The sequence below is a fragment of the Asterias rubens genome, chromosome 2 (genome assembly GCF_902459465.1).
Source record: "Asterias rubens chromosome 2, eAstRub1.3, whole genome shotgun sequence".
In the NCBI taxonomy this organism is placed as follows: Eukaryota; Metazoa; Echinodermata; class Asteroidea; order Forcipulatida; family Asteriidae; genus Asterias; species Asterias rubens.
In genome coordinates, this window is record NC_047063.1 from 18,857,328 (window position 1) to 18,870,730 (window position 13,403).

The following is a 13,403-nucleotide window of genomic DNA, read 5'->3' on the forward strand; positions in this document are numbered from 1 at the left end:
TTTTTATAACAAACGATTACAAACTTGATTAAAGACCAACTCGTCCGATCCAAGGCAACGTGTTCCTTTAATGCTAGTAAGTACCCATACGTACTTCAAGTTTTGGGTTTGTTATTTGTGGGTTTACTCAAACAACGATGTACAATCAGTACTTTCCCGAACTCTGTGAAGAAAACAAATATCACAGGCATATTACTCGGGTACGATTCGTACCCACGACCTTTGCACCAGCGTCTTCACGACTAGACTTTTGTGTTCAGTATCAACGCATGAACATTATATGTATTTGTTTACAAACAAGAGCGCAAGCGCTAATGAAAGAATGATGATAAGGTTCTTTTTTAACATGGGAGGAAATCCCCATATGCAAGGCTACATGTCTGAAGTGAGACTCGAACCGGGGTCCACAGAAAGGTAAAAGGCAGGCAGTAGAAAGAAACCACTGAGCCAACAGTGATTCCACAATGCTAGTTAACCATCATGATTACACTTCTTCCTTGCCTGTTGTCGCGTTTGCCCTCAAATATTTTTTTACGAATAGCCAGCAAGACAAGACGAACTAACTTGTCCTTTAGTTTCACTATTCTGAAACTTTTTGAGCGGTCCGTATTTCACATCAAAAGAGTAATGCTTTTCAACACAGAACTAGTCAGCCTGACCACTTGCAGAAAATTCTGACTGATCCTTTAACTAGAATTTGACCAGCGGACCACGAGGGAAGGGGAACACTGCGGCTAGATTGTTTCAGAACAGTTCTTTTTATTTTCACGTCACTTTCTTTGGTTTTACTGTAGCAATGTCATCGTGATTTTACCATCCCCTCCCCCTGCCCCACCCCATCCCAACTGTCCGGTATGTCTCTGTATGTCCGTGTTCTGGGCCCTGTTAAACACCCATTTCTTTAATATCAACCTTGCTTTAACAAGCAATCACCTTTCAGTTTTGTTGATGGTATTTCGTTTGTCATGTCAAAAGAGTCATCGGTAAGTCTTAACTAATAATTTGTTATATACTATTTTGTTTGGTTCACGGCTGTGCCCATTTTCATAAAGCTACTAGAAAGAACCGGTAACCGGCTACGATGCCATATAGCTTGTGTTGTGGCGCATTGTGTGAAGCGTTTTAGATTCCTTTAAATTCTTTAACTGTGCCTCATCGGGTTTGAGTCTGACAATTTGAACGACGCTTACGTAATAAGCAATGGCTTGCCATTATTTGTGGCAGACGGGTCTTGAGCGTGGTGCCGTCAACAACTTTCGGCTCTCGCTGTTTAATTTGTTTCCGTGGGCATGTAACTGTGTTAGTTTCTTAATAAGGTATTCTGGACCATGAATTCATGGTGTCGCTCTTCAAAATCCAACACAATACTTGCATTGTTGCAACTGGTGTCCGCATTATTTTCAAAATTTTACTTCATTCATCTTGTGTCTTGCTTAAACAAAGAAACTTGCTAATCAGCGTTTGTTTTTGCTTGGATACTTTGTATGAAATCGGACCCTGGTCCAGGCATGGCTAGTAGGTTGAGCCCGGAACCTTGAAACTGGTTCATTTTCACGTACACAAGAATATGAAAGGTGAATAAGGAACAAGGAAATGTCAAAGTCGACGTTTCATCCTTAAAAGCAGAAGTCTTCATCCGTTTATCACATCGGAGCTAGGTCATTCTATCATTATAAGTTTGCACGAAATTTGACGTGATATTAAGCCACACTACAAAAATGTCTCTATACAGTTGGTTGCCTCTAGGTTTTCCCTCACTCTTTCAGTGTGCAAAGGGTGCTTCAGAAATTATATAAGTATAGATCTAAGAATAAGATACAACCTACAAACTTACTTTAATTCTACACAGTAGAATGTTTTACAAGGGGCAACCATAACTCAGCCTACAACCGGTTCAGTTTATAACTCTAGATCACAGGGCAAAATACGTGTATTAAAGCAACTACTTCTCAGGAAGCAATTACCTAAAATGTTGTTCTATATTATGAATACAAAAAGACACCCCACATCTGATTGTAAAGTCAGGTAAGAAAACACTGCCTAAAAGTTATCAACAATTATTATAAGTTATCAAAACCATTGATTATGACTTTTTAACTTGATATGAATACAAATTCAAAAATTCCTCTGTGAAAGTTCGTCCACTCTGATTGGCCGAGAGGAGATCACATGGCTATGTTTAAACATGTGATTTAAACACGGTTGACCTGACCTTATCGGATCAATAGAAGAAGGTATCAGATGATTGCGCGGAGAGCGCAGATTTCACGCCCAAATTTAAGCTGGTTGGACACATTGGCTATAGCGCAAGTTTGTAAACTTCTTGCAAGAGTTTGAAGCTAAAGCGGGCAATCGAAACTTGTGCCAGGAGCTATTTAACGCTCAAAAAACAAAGATTTTTAGGAGCATCACAGCAAGAAAAACCCAGGTCACAATTTTGTCCCACACTTTGGCAAAAATAAAGGGGAAATTTGCAAATAAACGATGCTGAGCAAAGGCAAAATAACGTTTTGCCCGTAACCAGCTCATCAACAAATCAAGCTTTTTCTGTGATGATCAAATTGTAGTACTTTCTATCAAACCTGGTGGTTGATACCCAGCTACCCCCTTTATGGACATTTTTTGTACAGTTTTGAAACAAACATAAAATTGAAAAAGGACGGGACATTGCTGAACCCAACTATGAATATAATGATGCATAAACCTGCATCAAAAAGTAGTAAAAATAAACTTACTTGAATGGCGCAGAAAATGTAATCGTGGACATTTCGGCAACAATGCATCACGTAAACTACGTCACAATTTGCGTCTTGGTAAAAAAACAAAATGGCCGTGCCCATGACGTTGACACATAAAGACTTTGCGCAAGTAAAATAGAAAGAGGTTTAATTTGGTTCCCATTTACCACAATGGGGAACATCTCATGACAAAGCATGACGTAAAGCAATGGTATCAGATATATAATGACTTTGTCCCCCAGTGTGGAATTTGGCTCTAAAGGAGGTAAAATGATTAGTCCTACCCGCCGTCCACACGGCTGTCTAGACGGGTGTGGGTCCACCATCAGCAACGGCTGTGGCATAGGACGGTGGCAAATAATCCTGGTAGGGGCCTTGGGGTTTATATCTGCCATCTCGAGGTAGGGCAAGACCCTTTCGGATGTCTTCCTCTGTCCATTGCGGTGTAATACACGTCTGGAAACGCTGCAGGGTAATAAGGAATACAAACAAAGTTTTCTTTTAATATTTGAAGGTATAAAAGGTATAAAGTAATTTAAGACACTTTATAACATCCCATACACATATTCTGCCTTTTCATGGTTTAGATCGCGTCACATGATTTGTCTTAGTGTTACTAGACGGCGGCCGTGTGATAGTACATCGTTTGCCGTGTGATAGTCCGACGACTATCACACGGCGTGCAGTACAATATAACAGCTCCCCTACAAACTGTTCAGACACTATCCATTATGTTATTTATGTTTCAGAACATGCAAGATTTCAAAAGCACCACTTTCTTAGCTCTATAAAATGGAGGTATGCTGGACAATGCTGAACAAGCTTTGACAAGTAGCTGAATAGGCGTAGAAAATGTCATTAAGCTAATCAGAAGAAAAAATTATCCCATTCGACCATGTCGCTGTCTGTTACAATGCTTGTGCCCGTACATATTATTTGTTTACCACTATTGTGTGTTAGGTTAGTAATTGCGAAGGGAACCAGTATAGTACATGCATACATGCTAGCTCTGGCGTCATGACCAGCACCACCCGAGCAGCTATAGCTGTCAACGCATAGTACCGATCGGGTACCCAGACGCAATGTAAATGACCAGACTGCACATTTTCTCTTCAAATATCCCGCCTTGAATGACCCCACGAACAGCGCAATCATGCTTTAAATTAAAAGGTGATATCCTAAATGTGTGCACGAGATAAAAACTATTTATGTTAACTTTGATACTCGTGTATTGACATTCCACTAATAAAAATGACGTGTATTAATGGGAAGAAGGGTACATTTTTACAAACAGTGGTAGGTGCCATTGACGACAAATCTGAGAAAGAATGGTGCCAATCTGTTACCTCCTTGATTGATCCTGGTGTAACGGCAAGGATATAGACCATGTATCCCGGTATACACATCATAGAACTGAGGGCCAATAGGATACCACATGCTATGGCCCATGGCGGGTACTCATAGTCGGCAAGCTTCAACGGCTTAAACTCAATTAAGTTGAATATGAACACTCCCTGCAATGATCAACGGAAGAAAATGTACCTCAGTTTTTAGTTAATGGGGTTCATAGAAAACTCGAGCTAAACACTATTTTTGCTTAAAGCTGAAATTTTGCCCTGAACATAGAGTACAAAGTTCGTGAGGTATGGTTAAATGAAGCCCCTATCCTACAATTGTAGCTCAGCTTAATCGTCAGGTGTGGCGTTTTCAACTTTCCGCCGTGTTCAGTTTTCCGAATGACCAAATACGGTAACATTACGTCATGCGACGCCTGCGCGCACAGCAAGCGAAAGTAGTCAATGTTAGTGCCATACTGAGTCCCGGGAAATTGAACACGGCGGAAGACTGAAACCGCCACACCTGCCTTGAGGAAAAGGGTCAAGAATCAAAACATCAAAGAAGTTCTGTGTTTTGTAAATTTGTTCATACAAATTCCTGAGGAAAACAAACAGAACTGCATAATGATTCATCATTGACATCCGGGATACTTACCAGACATAGAGCGGGTACCAGCCCAGCCCAACAGATCTTCCACCAAATAAACGGCCGGTAACCAATCATCTGCTCTATGTTGCGATAAAACCGGTCCACACCTGTGTGTAATGAAAGCAACACAAATGATTCCATTCGGTATTGAAAGCCATGATTTTTTTCGAACAATTTCAAGGAGAAAACGTGATGTTGTACCCAATGCTGAAATGGAAATCTTACCGTAAAACCAGCTGACCGCCGCGGTTTGAAAAAACATGAGGAACAACAAACTCATGCCGCTTGCTGCATAGTTGTTGAATATCTCGAACACATAGATACCACCCTGTAAAACAAGGTGGGTCAATAAGGTTAGAAAAAAACTTTTAGTTTGTTGAATTAAAGGTTCAATACAAATATAGCTATTATTTGTTTAATTAAAAACATGTCGGCCATGACTGGATTGTGTTTAAAATACACAGTTTTAAAAAATAAATTATTTAAGAAATAACAAAAAAAAGACATAAAAAAATCAAAATACATTTAAAATTAATACATACAAAAGTAAATGCACGTTGGCCAATGACCACAATAAAAATAAACTATTTCACGGTAGAGCAAGAACGTAAAAAAGGGGAATAGGGATGGGAACGAAAAGGCATACCCAATAATATAGTTGGTTTAAAGTAGTACAGTTTCAAGTTATAAAGCAATCAAGTAATTTACAAGTATGCACAATAAGTGCAACATCATGTAAGCAGAAAACAAGAAGTGTTCAGTTTTAGATACGGTAGGCAAACCCTAACGGTGCACATGCAATAAGGTACGGATTGAAAACCCAATCCACAGGCAAGGCCGCGGGGCAATTATAACTCAGTCAACCTGATCATCATGTAGCAAAAGTGCAACATAAATGATTGCACGTTATTACATCGAATTAAGGAACGACAGGTTTAGTTGGCATGATATGTTTTAAAGGGACACATCTGAACTTTATTTACACATCGAAGAAGAGTCTTAAGAAATAAATGATGTACCGTTTTTTTCCAACTCCAGTTGTTGTGTGTGTGTTAATTTTGCTAATTATTATGTGTGTCGATGGAATGCAATAAATGGAACCTAAACACAAATTTGCAATAAAAGGAGAAAACAAATCTACTCTAATGTGGTCTAAAATTAAAGCAGGATATTAATTTTCTGGTGAACGTTGGGGGCGGTGTTGTTGGGTCATTTACCTGTGTTACCAAAGTCAGTCCAATAATATACGACACGACGCAAGTTACTGCGATGAAGAGCTCCTTGTATTGACGCAGATACTTCGGCCATTCATCCATACACGCTGTGAAGAAACCCTCCATGGTGCAAAACTGAATTAGATTAAAAATATTATTAGTATGTATTGTTTGAAGCTTTCTAAACTGGTAGGTACAACCATGTGTAAATACTCAGCTCGTATTCAGAAGAAAGTTGGATTGGAAGTGGTGGTGGAGCTTTAAGTAGCGCTTGAGGGATACACTAATATTATATAGTTTTATAAAGCGCAAAATATCTACCAAAATGGTATCAAGGCACTTCAAACTAAAACATTTGAATACAGGGTTTATGGGTTTTTTTAATTAAAGGATACCAATATTTAGCATTGTGTTCAACTCCTGCGAAACATTCCATGCGAGTGCCAGGCAGCCATGTGACGTAGCGATTGAAGGATGCACTAAATATTATATGGTTTTATAAAGCGCAAGTATCTACCAAAATGGTATCAAGGCACTTCAAACTGAAACAATTGAAGACGGGGTTTATGTTTTTTTTAATTAAAGGATACCAATATTTAGCATTTATGCACATGTGTTCAACTCCTGCGAAACATTCGCTGCGAGTGCCGGGCAGCCATGTGACATCAAAATGCGCTTCGCATTTGCGTTTGCAGGAAGTATGAATCGGGCTTTATAGTGACGGAACTGCTACCTTTTGCGTTTTAAATACATAGGAATTTTAGGACGGAGGACAAGACTGTCCTTTTATCTAGAAATTACTACTAGCCTCTACTTATCAAGTCGGCCTCCATACTCTTCATTTTCTTTGATTGTAAACCTTTAAACTACTCTGTCTATTATTACAATGGAAGACTTTTGGAACGCTTGGTGGCAGCAGACTTACCAGGTAAAATACATTGTTCACGGTCATCTGCGCACGCTCAGAACTACGTAAACAATGGAAATTTACCTGGTAAGTCTGCTGCCACCTAGCGTCCTAAAGTCTCCTATTGTATATGCACTCTGCAATGCATCAGTAAAGTTTTGACAATATGGAAATAAATGTAAATGGGAGAGTTTGAGGCGCTAGGTGGTAGCAGACTTACCACGCAAATTTCCATTGGTTACGTAGTTCTGAGCATGCGCACATTACCGAGAACAATGGACTTTACCTGGTAAGTCTGTTGCCACCAAGCGTCCTGAAAATCTCCCATTGAATTTAAACAAAATCTCTGATGTTTACCTGGCTGTCCAGACCGACCATGAAGATCATGGAGAAGAAGAAGCAAGACCAGAGCGGGGAGATCGGGAGCTGAGCCAGGGCAGCTGGGTAGGCCAAGAACGCCAGTCCCGGTCCTGAAGTAGGATAGAAACACATAGAGCAATACGTCATAAACCAATCACAGTACAATACAACACATTATTATTCATAGAGCGCTGTTACTCATAAAAAATATGGTTATATAGCGCTCAGTATTGAGCAGAGTCCAGAAAATTAGCATTTTCCCCAGTTTTGCTAATCGAAATAAACACATGATGGACATTCTTCATCATAAGACTGTTTGTAAAGTTTATTGAATCATTGAGATATAAATACCTTTACCACCTGAACTCTATTCAGATAAGTATCCTCAAACAAAGTTGAAATCCTTGACGAAATAATTAAAAAATTAACAGTTGTCATTGTGTGTTACCAGCCTACGTCCTACATGAACACTGATGAGAACAATAAAGTGTTTTAACAAGAAAAAACACAAACAAACGGTTAAAAACAAACTTACCAGACGCTGTGACATTTTCGACATCCACATGCTGCACATGCGCCATGTGCCCCAGGGTGGAAAAGATGACGAATCCAGCAAAGAAACTAGTACAACTGTTGATAACCGATACGATAAGTGCGTCCCTGAAAAATAGAATTAAATTCAAACAAAATCAGACGTGGTTAAAGGCACTGGATACCTTTGGTAATTGTCAAAGACAAGTCTTCTCACTTGGTGTATCTCAAAATATCCCAAAATAACAAACCAGTGAGAATTTTAACTCAATTGGTCGTCAAAGCAGCGAGAGAATAGTAGAAGAAAAAACAACCTTGTCACACCAGTTGTGTGCTTTCAGATGCCTTGGTTTCAATTCAAAATATAGTGGGAAATAACCTCTCTCAAAAAAAAAAAAAAAAAAAAACTATATCCAAAGTTTCACAGATTTGTTATTGTATGCATGTTTGGTGCACTGAAAGCAATTTGTAAGTCAATCAGTCAATCAATCTATCAATCAGTCAATCAATCAATCAATCAATCAATCAATCAATCAATCAATCAAACGTAATTTGTATAGCGCCTAAATCAAAAGTTTGCTCCAAGGCGCTCACAGGAGGGAAGGTACACGTTTAGTAATTACTCAAAACAAACATTAACTTAAAAACTGACTTGGTAACGAGCATTGGAGAGCTATTGATAGTATAAAACATTGTGAGAAACGGCTCCCTCTGAAGTAGCATAGATTTTGAGAAAGAGGTAATTTCTATCTGAAAGCATGCAAATTCGTCCAACAAGGGTGTTTTTTTTTCTTTCATAATTTTCTCGCAACATCGACGACCAATTTAGCTCAAATTTCACAAGCTTGTTATTTTATGCTTATGTTTGGATACACCAAGTGAGAAGACTGGTCTTTCACAATTACCAAACATGTATCTTCCCTTTAATGCATTGTGTGTCAGGCAACTTACATAACACAAATACTCATGAGTTTATCACTTCACACTCCTTAATAACATTTTACTGCAACCAAGCAGAGCTTTAAAGACACTAGACACCTTTTGGTAATATTGGTCGTCGAAGTTGCGAGATAATACTGGAAGAAAAACCATTAGTTGTGTGCTTTCACATGCTTGATTTCGGGACCTCAACATCTAATTCTGATGTCTCGAAATCAAACTAAAATATTTTAATGGAAAATTACTTCTTTCTCGAAAACTACGTTACTTCAGAGAAGCCGTTTCTCACAATGTTTTTGAGTAACAATGATTTTGAGTAATTACCAAGAGTGTTCCCTGCCTTTAAGGGTTACTTACTTGTATACATTATTGTTAAATTTGTTATAGCTGCCTAGAGCGATCAAACTTCCTAATCCAGTTCCATAGGAGAAGAAGATCTGAGTGACCGCGTCGAGCCAAACCTGTAGAGAGGAGGAAACAATCTGATAAATCACTTAACCCTAGGGAACCCAAGAAAAACTGCTGGTGAAAAACAATTATTTGAAGGTACAAATCAAGTAGTTAGGGTGTCAACAAAAACAAAAAAAATATTTTTTGTCAATTTGACCACGTTTGACCATAGTTACGGAATGTGACACATAATATGTCACATTGGGTGATTGAGCACACACATTTTGAAAAACCTTGGTTATAAAGTAATGTATGTTACAAGGTTACTATTTACAAACAGTTTACAATAAATGTTACTCATAAGTTATCACACGCGCGCTCGCGGAAATACGAATGGTTTTTTTTAAATGTGACACCGGTGTCACATGGGGCTCCTCAGGGCTAATGTCTAAGACAAGTATCCTCACTTGGTGTATCATGTCTAAGACAAGTATCCTCACTTGGTGTATCATGTCTAAGACAAGTATCCTCACTTGGTGTATCTCAACATATCAATTCAATTCAATCCAATATTTTAGTAGTCATGTTATAAAAAAGTACATACAACTCCCTTTTTCTTGTGTGAAAAGTTTACATAAAAATATGAAATCACTAATATATTGCAGTACTTGCTGCTAAACATAGGATTCTAGCTATCGGGCAATCTCGGGGGTCTAGTTGGTATGACACTGCTCTAAATTGCACAGGTCGTGCAAGTAATTTGCCTGTGTGATTTGTTTTCACAGAACTCGGGAAAGTACTGATTAACCAGTGCTAAACACACATCGGTGTATATGGGTAAAAACCAAAATGAATATATAAAAAATACACATCCAAAATGCATATACCAAAATACATAAAACCACATAACGACACATCACTCTATAATATTAACAATAAAAACGTATGCATAAGATAACAAACCTGTGCGAATTTAGGCTCAATGGTCATCGAAGTTGCATTGTTGCATTGGTTTGTGTGCTTTCACGTACCAGAGAAAGGCTTCATGCCCGAAACCTTTCCAAGATTCAAATTGTTTGGGTGAAAACTACTCTTTCTCTCAAACTGCACTACTTCAACGAGAACTGTCACAAAGTTGTTTACTAACAACAGCTCTTCGGTGCTCCTCATCACCAAGCAAGTTTGTATAATCATTGACATGTATTAATAGAAGTACAGAAGATAACTTATATGGGCTCAAAATAGTTCAGAAGAAGAGTTTTACATGATATAGGTTTTCTCGGTCAATTTCAGAAAATGAGCAGCCAATTTCATGTTCACGCGTTCGAATTAAAGCTGTTTTGCCTCTCCAGTTGTTACTGCGTTTTAAATTTAGAATTCGGCCATTCAATTTCGTTTTGAGTCGAGTCAAATTCCTTAAGCACTCTGTTCAATTTAGCGTAGCGTCATTCATTTTCGTGACACACACGCCTCATGAAGCGTCTGTGAATTTGAATGCTGCTTTGGTGAATTTTTAAAATGAATGATTATTCTGTTAAATCGAATGACGCAACATTACATTTTGACTAATCATAAAACGAAATCGAATGACCCTTTTCAGTAGCATTCGATTTCGCGCGAAATAGAATAGCTTGATGGTCAAATTGGCTGCTCATTTGCCGAAATTGACAGAGAAAACCTATACTATACTATTTGTATATCTTGTGATTTGTTTATTGCTTGAAAATTCAAAACGAAATTGTTAAATTTCCCCCAAGTTACATCATTCTTTAATACCAAGCTTTTAAAAAGGTATTTTTGTTGTTTTTATGGTAATTCTTAACATTCTATGGATCAAAATACAAATAGCAGTTTGCCTTGTCTGCAGATTTAAAGATTTACCATTAGGGGAAATTGAGTATATAAATTGGTGAGTTTAGAATGAAAAAAAAATGAGAAAAAACACTAAGGACGTAGTTTTATTCTTGGGTTGAATCGTGTTTGATAATGGAGACGATTTATCAGTGCATATATAATTGGGCACTCCATTTCATTCACTTCCAATGGCCACTCATCCATCGCATAGACCCAAAGCCAAATAAATAAATAACAACATTACAGGGACAATCATACAACCCCAGATCAACTGCACCTGCGAATTCTTAAGTACACGGCAGTTCCTCAAAAAAAAAGTGGAGGACAAAATTACCATTGGATTTATACAGGCGATCGATAGGGTTCGAAGCGGGCAAGAGCAATCCATTTGGCCAACCGAGGTCGCGGCGCGAATTACCGCCCGAGTTGCAGCGCCGTTCACCCTCATCTCGTCTCTCTTTCTGTTCGACAGTGTGCTATTAATGACTTAAGGAGATTGTCTAGTGCTGGGGTGCTAAATGGATTTCTGTGATTGAATCATGAAGATCCACATGATGCACTATATCCGATCTGAAGGATCTTTTTTTCTTCTTTTTTTCTTTTCAGTCCGTCTTATAAAAAAGTGAGAATTTTGACAGACTAGGCCATGATACAAAACCAATTTTTGAATGGGATATCCGATTTTACGGCTGAGGTAAAATAATGAGGTGGGGTATCCGGTTTGACTCTGACGAACGGTTTTGAGTGAGTTCTGTGTAAAGGGTCTTTGTTGAAACAATTTAATGTGTAGCCTTCACTGCTATATTTAAATGGTTTAAGAGCTACCACTAGAAAAGGATGCAGCTTTGAATTCAAAATGTTGGATTTGGAGGTTTGACTTTGCAGCGATTCATTTAAATCAATTTGGTATTTTGTTGTAAGCGTTTTCTATTTCTTTTCGAACAGCCATACTGGTAAAGCCAATATCTGAAAGAGAAGAACTCCTTGCCTGTGAATGTTTCCCTCAATCCTACAATCTTTACTGTTTTAAAGGCAGTGGACACTATTGGTAATTACTCAAAATAATTATTAGCATAAAACCTTACTTGCTGACGAGTAATGGGGAGAGGTTGATGGTATAAAACATTGTGAGAAACGGCTCCCTCTGAAGTGCGGCAGTTTTCGAGAAAGAAGTAATTTTCCACGAATTTGATTTCGAGACCTCAGATTTAGAACTTGAGGTCTCGAAATCAACCATCTAAACGCACACAACTTCGTGTGACAAGGGTGTTTTTTTCTTTCATCATTATCTCGCAACTTCGATGACCGATTGAGCTCAAATTTTCACAGGGTTGTTATTTTATGCATACGTTGAGATACACCAACTGTGAAGGCTAGTCTAACCCTAACCCTAACCCTAACCAATAGTGTCCACTGCCTTTAAGAGGAATATCAACTCCTACCATCAGCTCCCCCCGAGTCTTTTCACATTGAATTATTTTTCTTCTTGTAGCCCCATACAAAGAGTGGCTTTTAGCCTGGTTTGGGATACCATTGTATACAAAGAGGGGAAGGGGTGGGAGAAGAACGAACCTGCGAGTCTCCAAGTCTCGTGAAGTCCGGTTTGAGGTAATAAATGATTCCTTTGTCAGCGCCCTCTAGTGTCACACCCCTGAAGAACATGATGATGAGCATGACGTAGGGGTACATCGAGGTGAAATACACAACCTAAATGGGTCAAATAATCAGGAAACATTGTTTAATGAAGTAGCAATAACGACCTAACAAACGACAAAACAAACAACAACCTACAAAATATGAAATTAAAACAAAGGATTCTTGTTTTTATAGCATCAACAACATTCACTACATGCAAACTTCTAAATAAACATCAACCACTCAAGACAAACAGCCATCCAGTATGACTTGTTGGAAGAATAACATTCAAATCGACTGACTAAAGGGGAGATGGCAAGCAAAAGCCAGTTGTGTACCGCTTATGAACTGGGCATATAACTTCAAGACCTTGCTATACTGCATACCCACATTATAGGCCACAATTCCTTAAAGGAACACGTTGCCTTGAACCGGTCGAGTTGGTCTTTAAAAAGTGTTTGTAACCGTTAAAAATGCATATGGTTGGAACGATGACTTATAGTGGAATACAATGATCCAAACAATTATGCCTCGAAATTGCGTGGTTTTCCTTTAACCTCGTCGACTAACACGGTCGGCCATTTATGGGGGTCAATAATTGTTGACTCCCATAAAATGGCCGACCGTGTTAATTCGCAAAGCAAAAGGAAAACCACGCGGCAAGGAGCAAACAAAATTGGACCAATGGCAAAACTTCATCAAGCTGTTAATAACACACACAATTATTCAACCTGTCACAAAACAAAATTTGCTTAATAAAAACTCAGGTTACCTTTTTATTTGATAAGCAAATTTTTCAGCTCATAAGCTGTTATAAAACTCAGAAGCCCAGAAACACATAATTTCACG

General features: G+C 38.5%; 1 protein-coding gene across 1 annotated transcript in view; it reads right to left on the reverse strand.

Annotated features, from left to right (window-relative positions):
• Positions 1–13,403, reverse strand: part of LOC117306893 (sodium- and chloride-dependent GABA transporter 1-like) — a 44,475-nt gene continuing 31,072 nt past the window's right edge. Inside the window, exons 5-13 of the mRNA XM_033791456.1 lie at positions 12,492–12,626; positions 9,033–9,136; positions 7,741–7,865; positions 7,203–7,315; positions 5,942–6,073; positions 4,950–5,052; positions 4,731–4,831; positions 4,085–4,252; positions 1–3,203 (exon numbers count right to left, since the gene is read on the reverse strand). Coding sequence (XP_033647347.1) covers positions 3,042–3,203; positions 4,085–4,252; positions 4,731–4,831; positions 4,950–5,052; positions 5,942–6,073; positions 7,203–7,315; positions 7,741–7,865; positions 9,033–9,136; positions 12,492–12,626 — 1,143 coding nt within the window. The 3' untranslated portion in view covers positions 1–3,041. The remainder of the gene's footprint in view (positions 3,204–4,084; positions 4,253–4,730; positions 4,832–4,949; positions 5,053–5,941; positions 6,074–7,202; positions 7,316–7,740; positions 7,866–9,032; positions 9,137–12,491; positions 12,627–13,403) is intronic.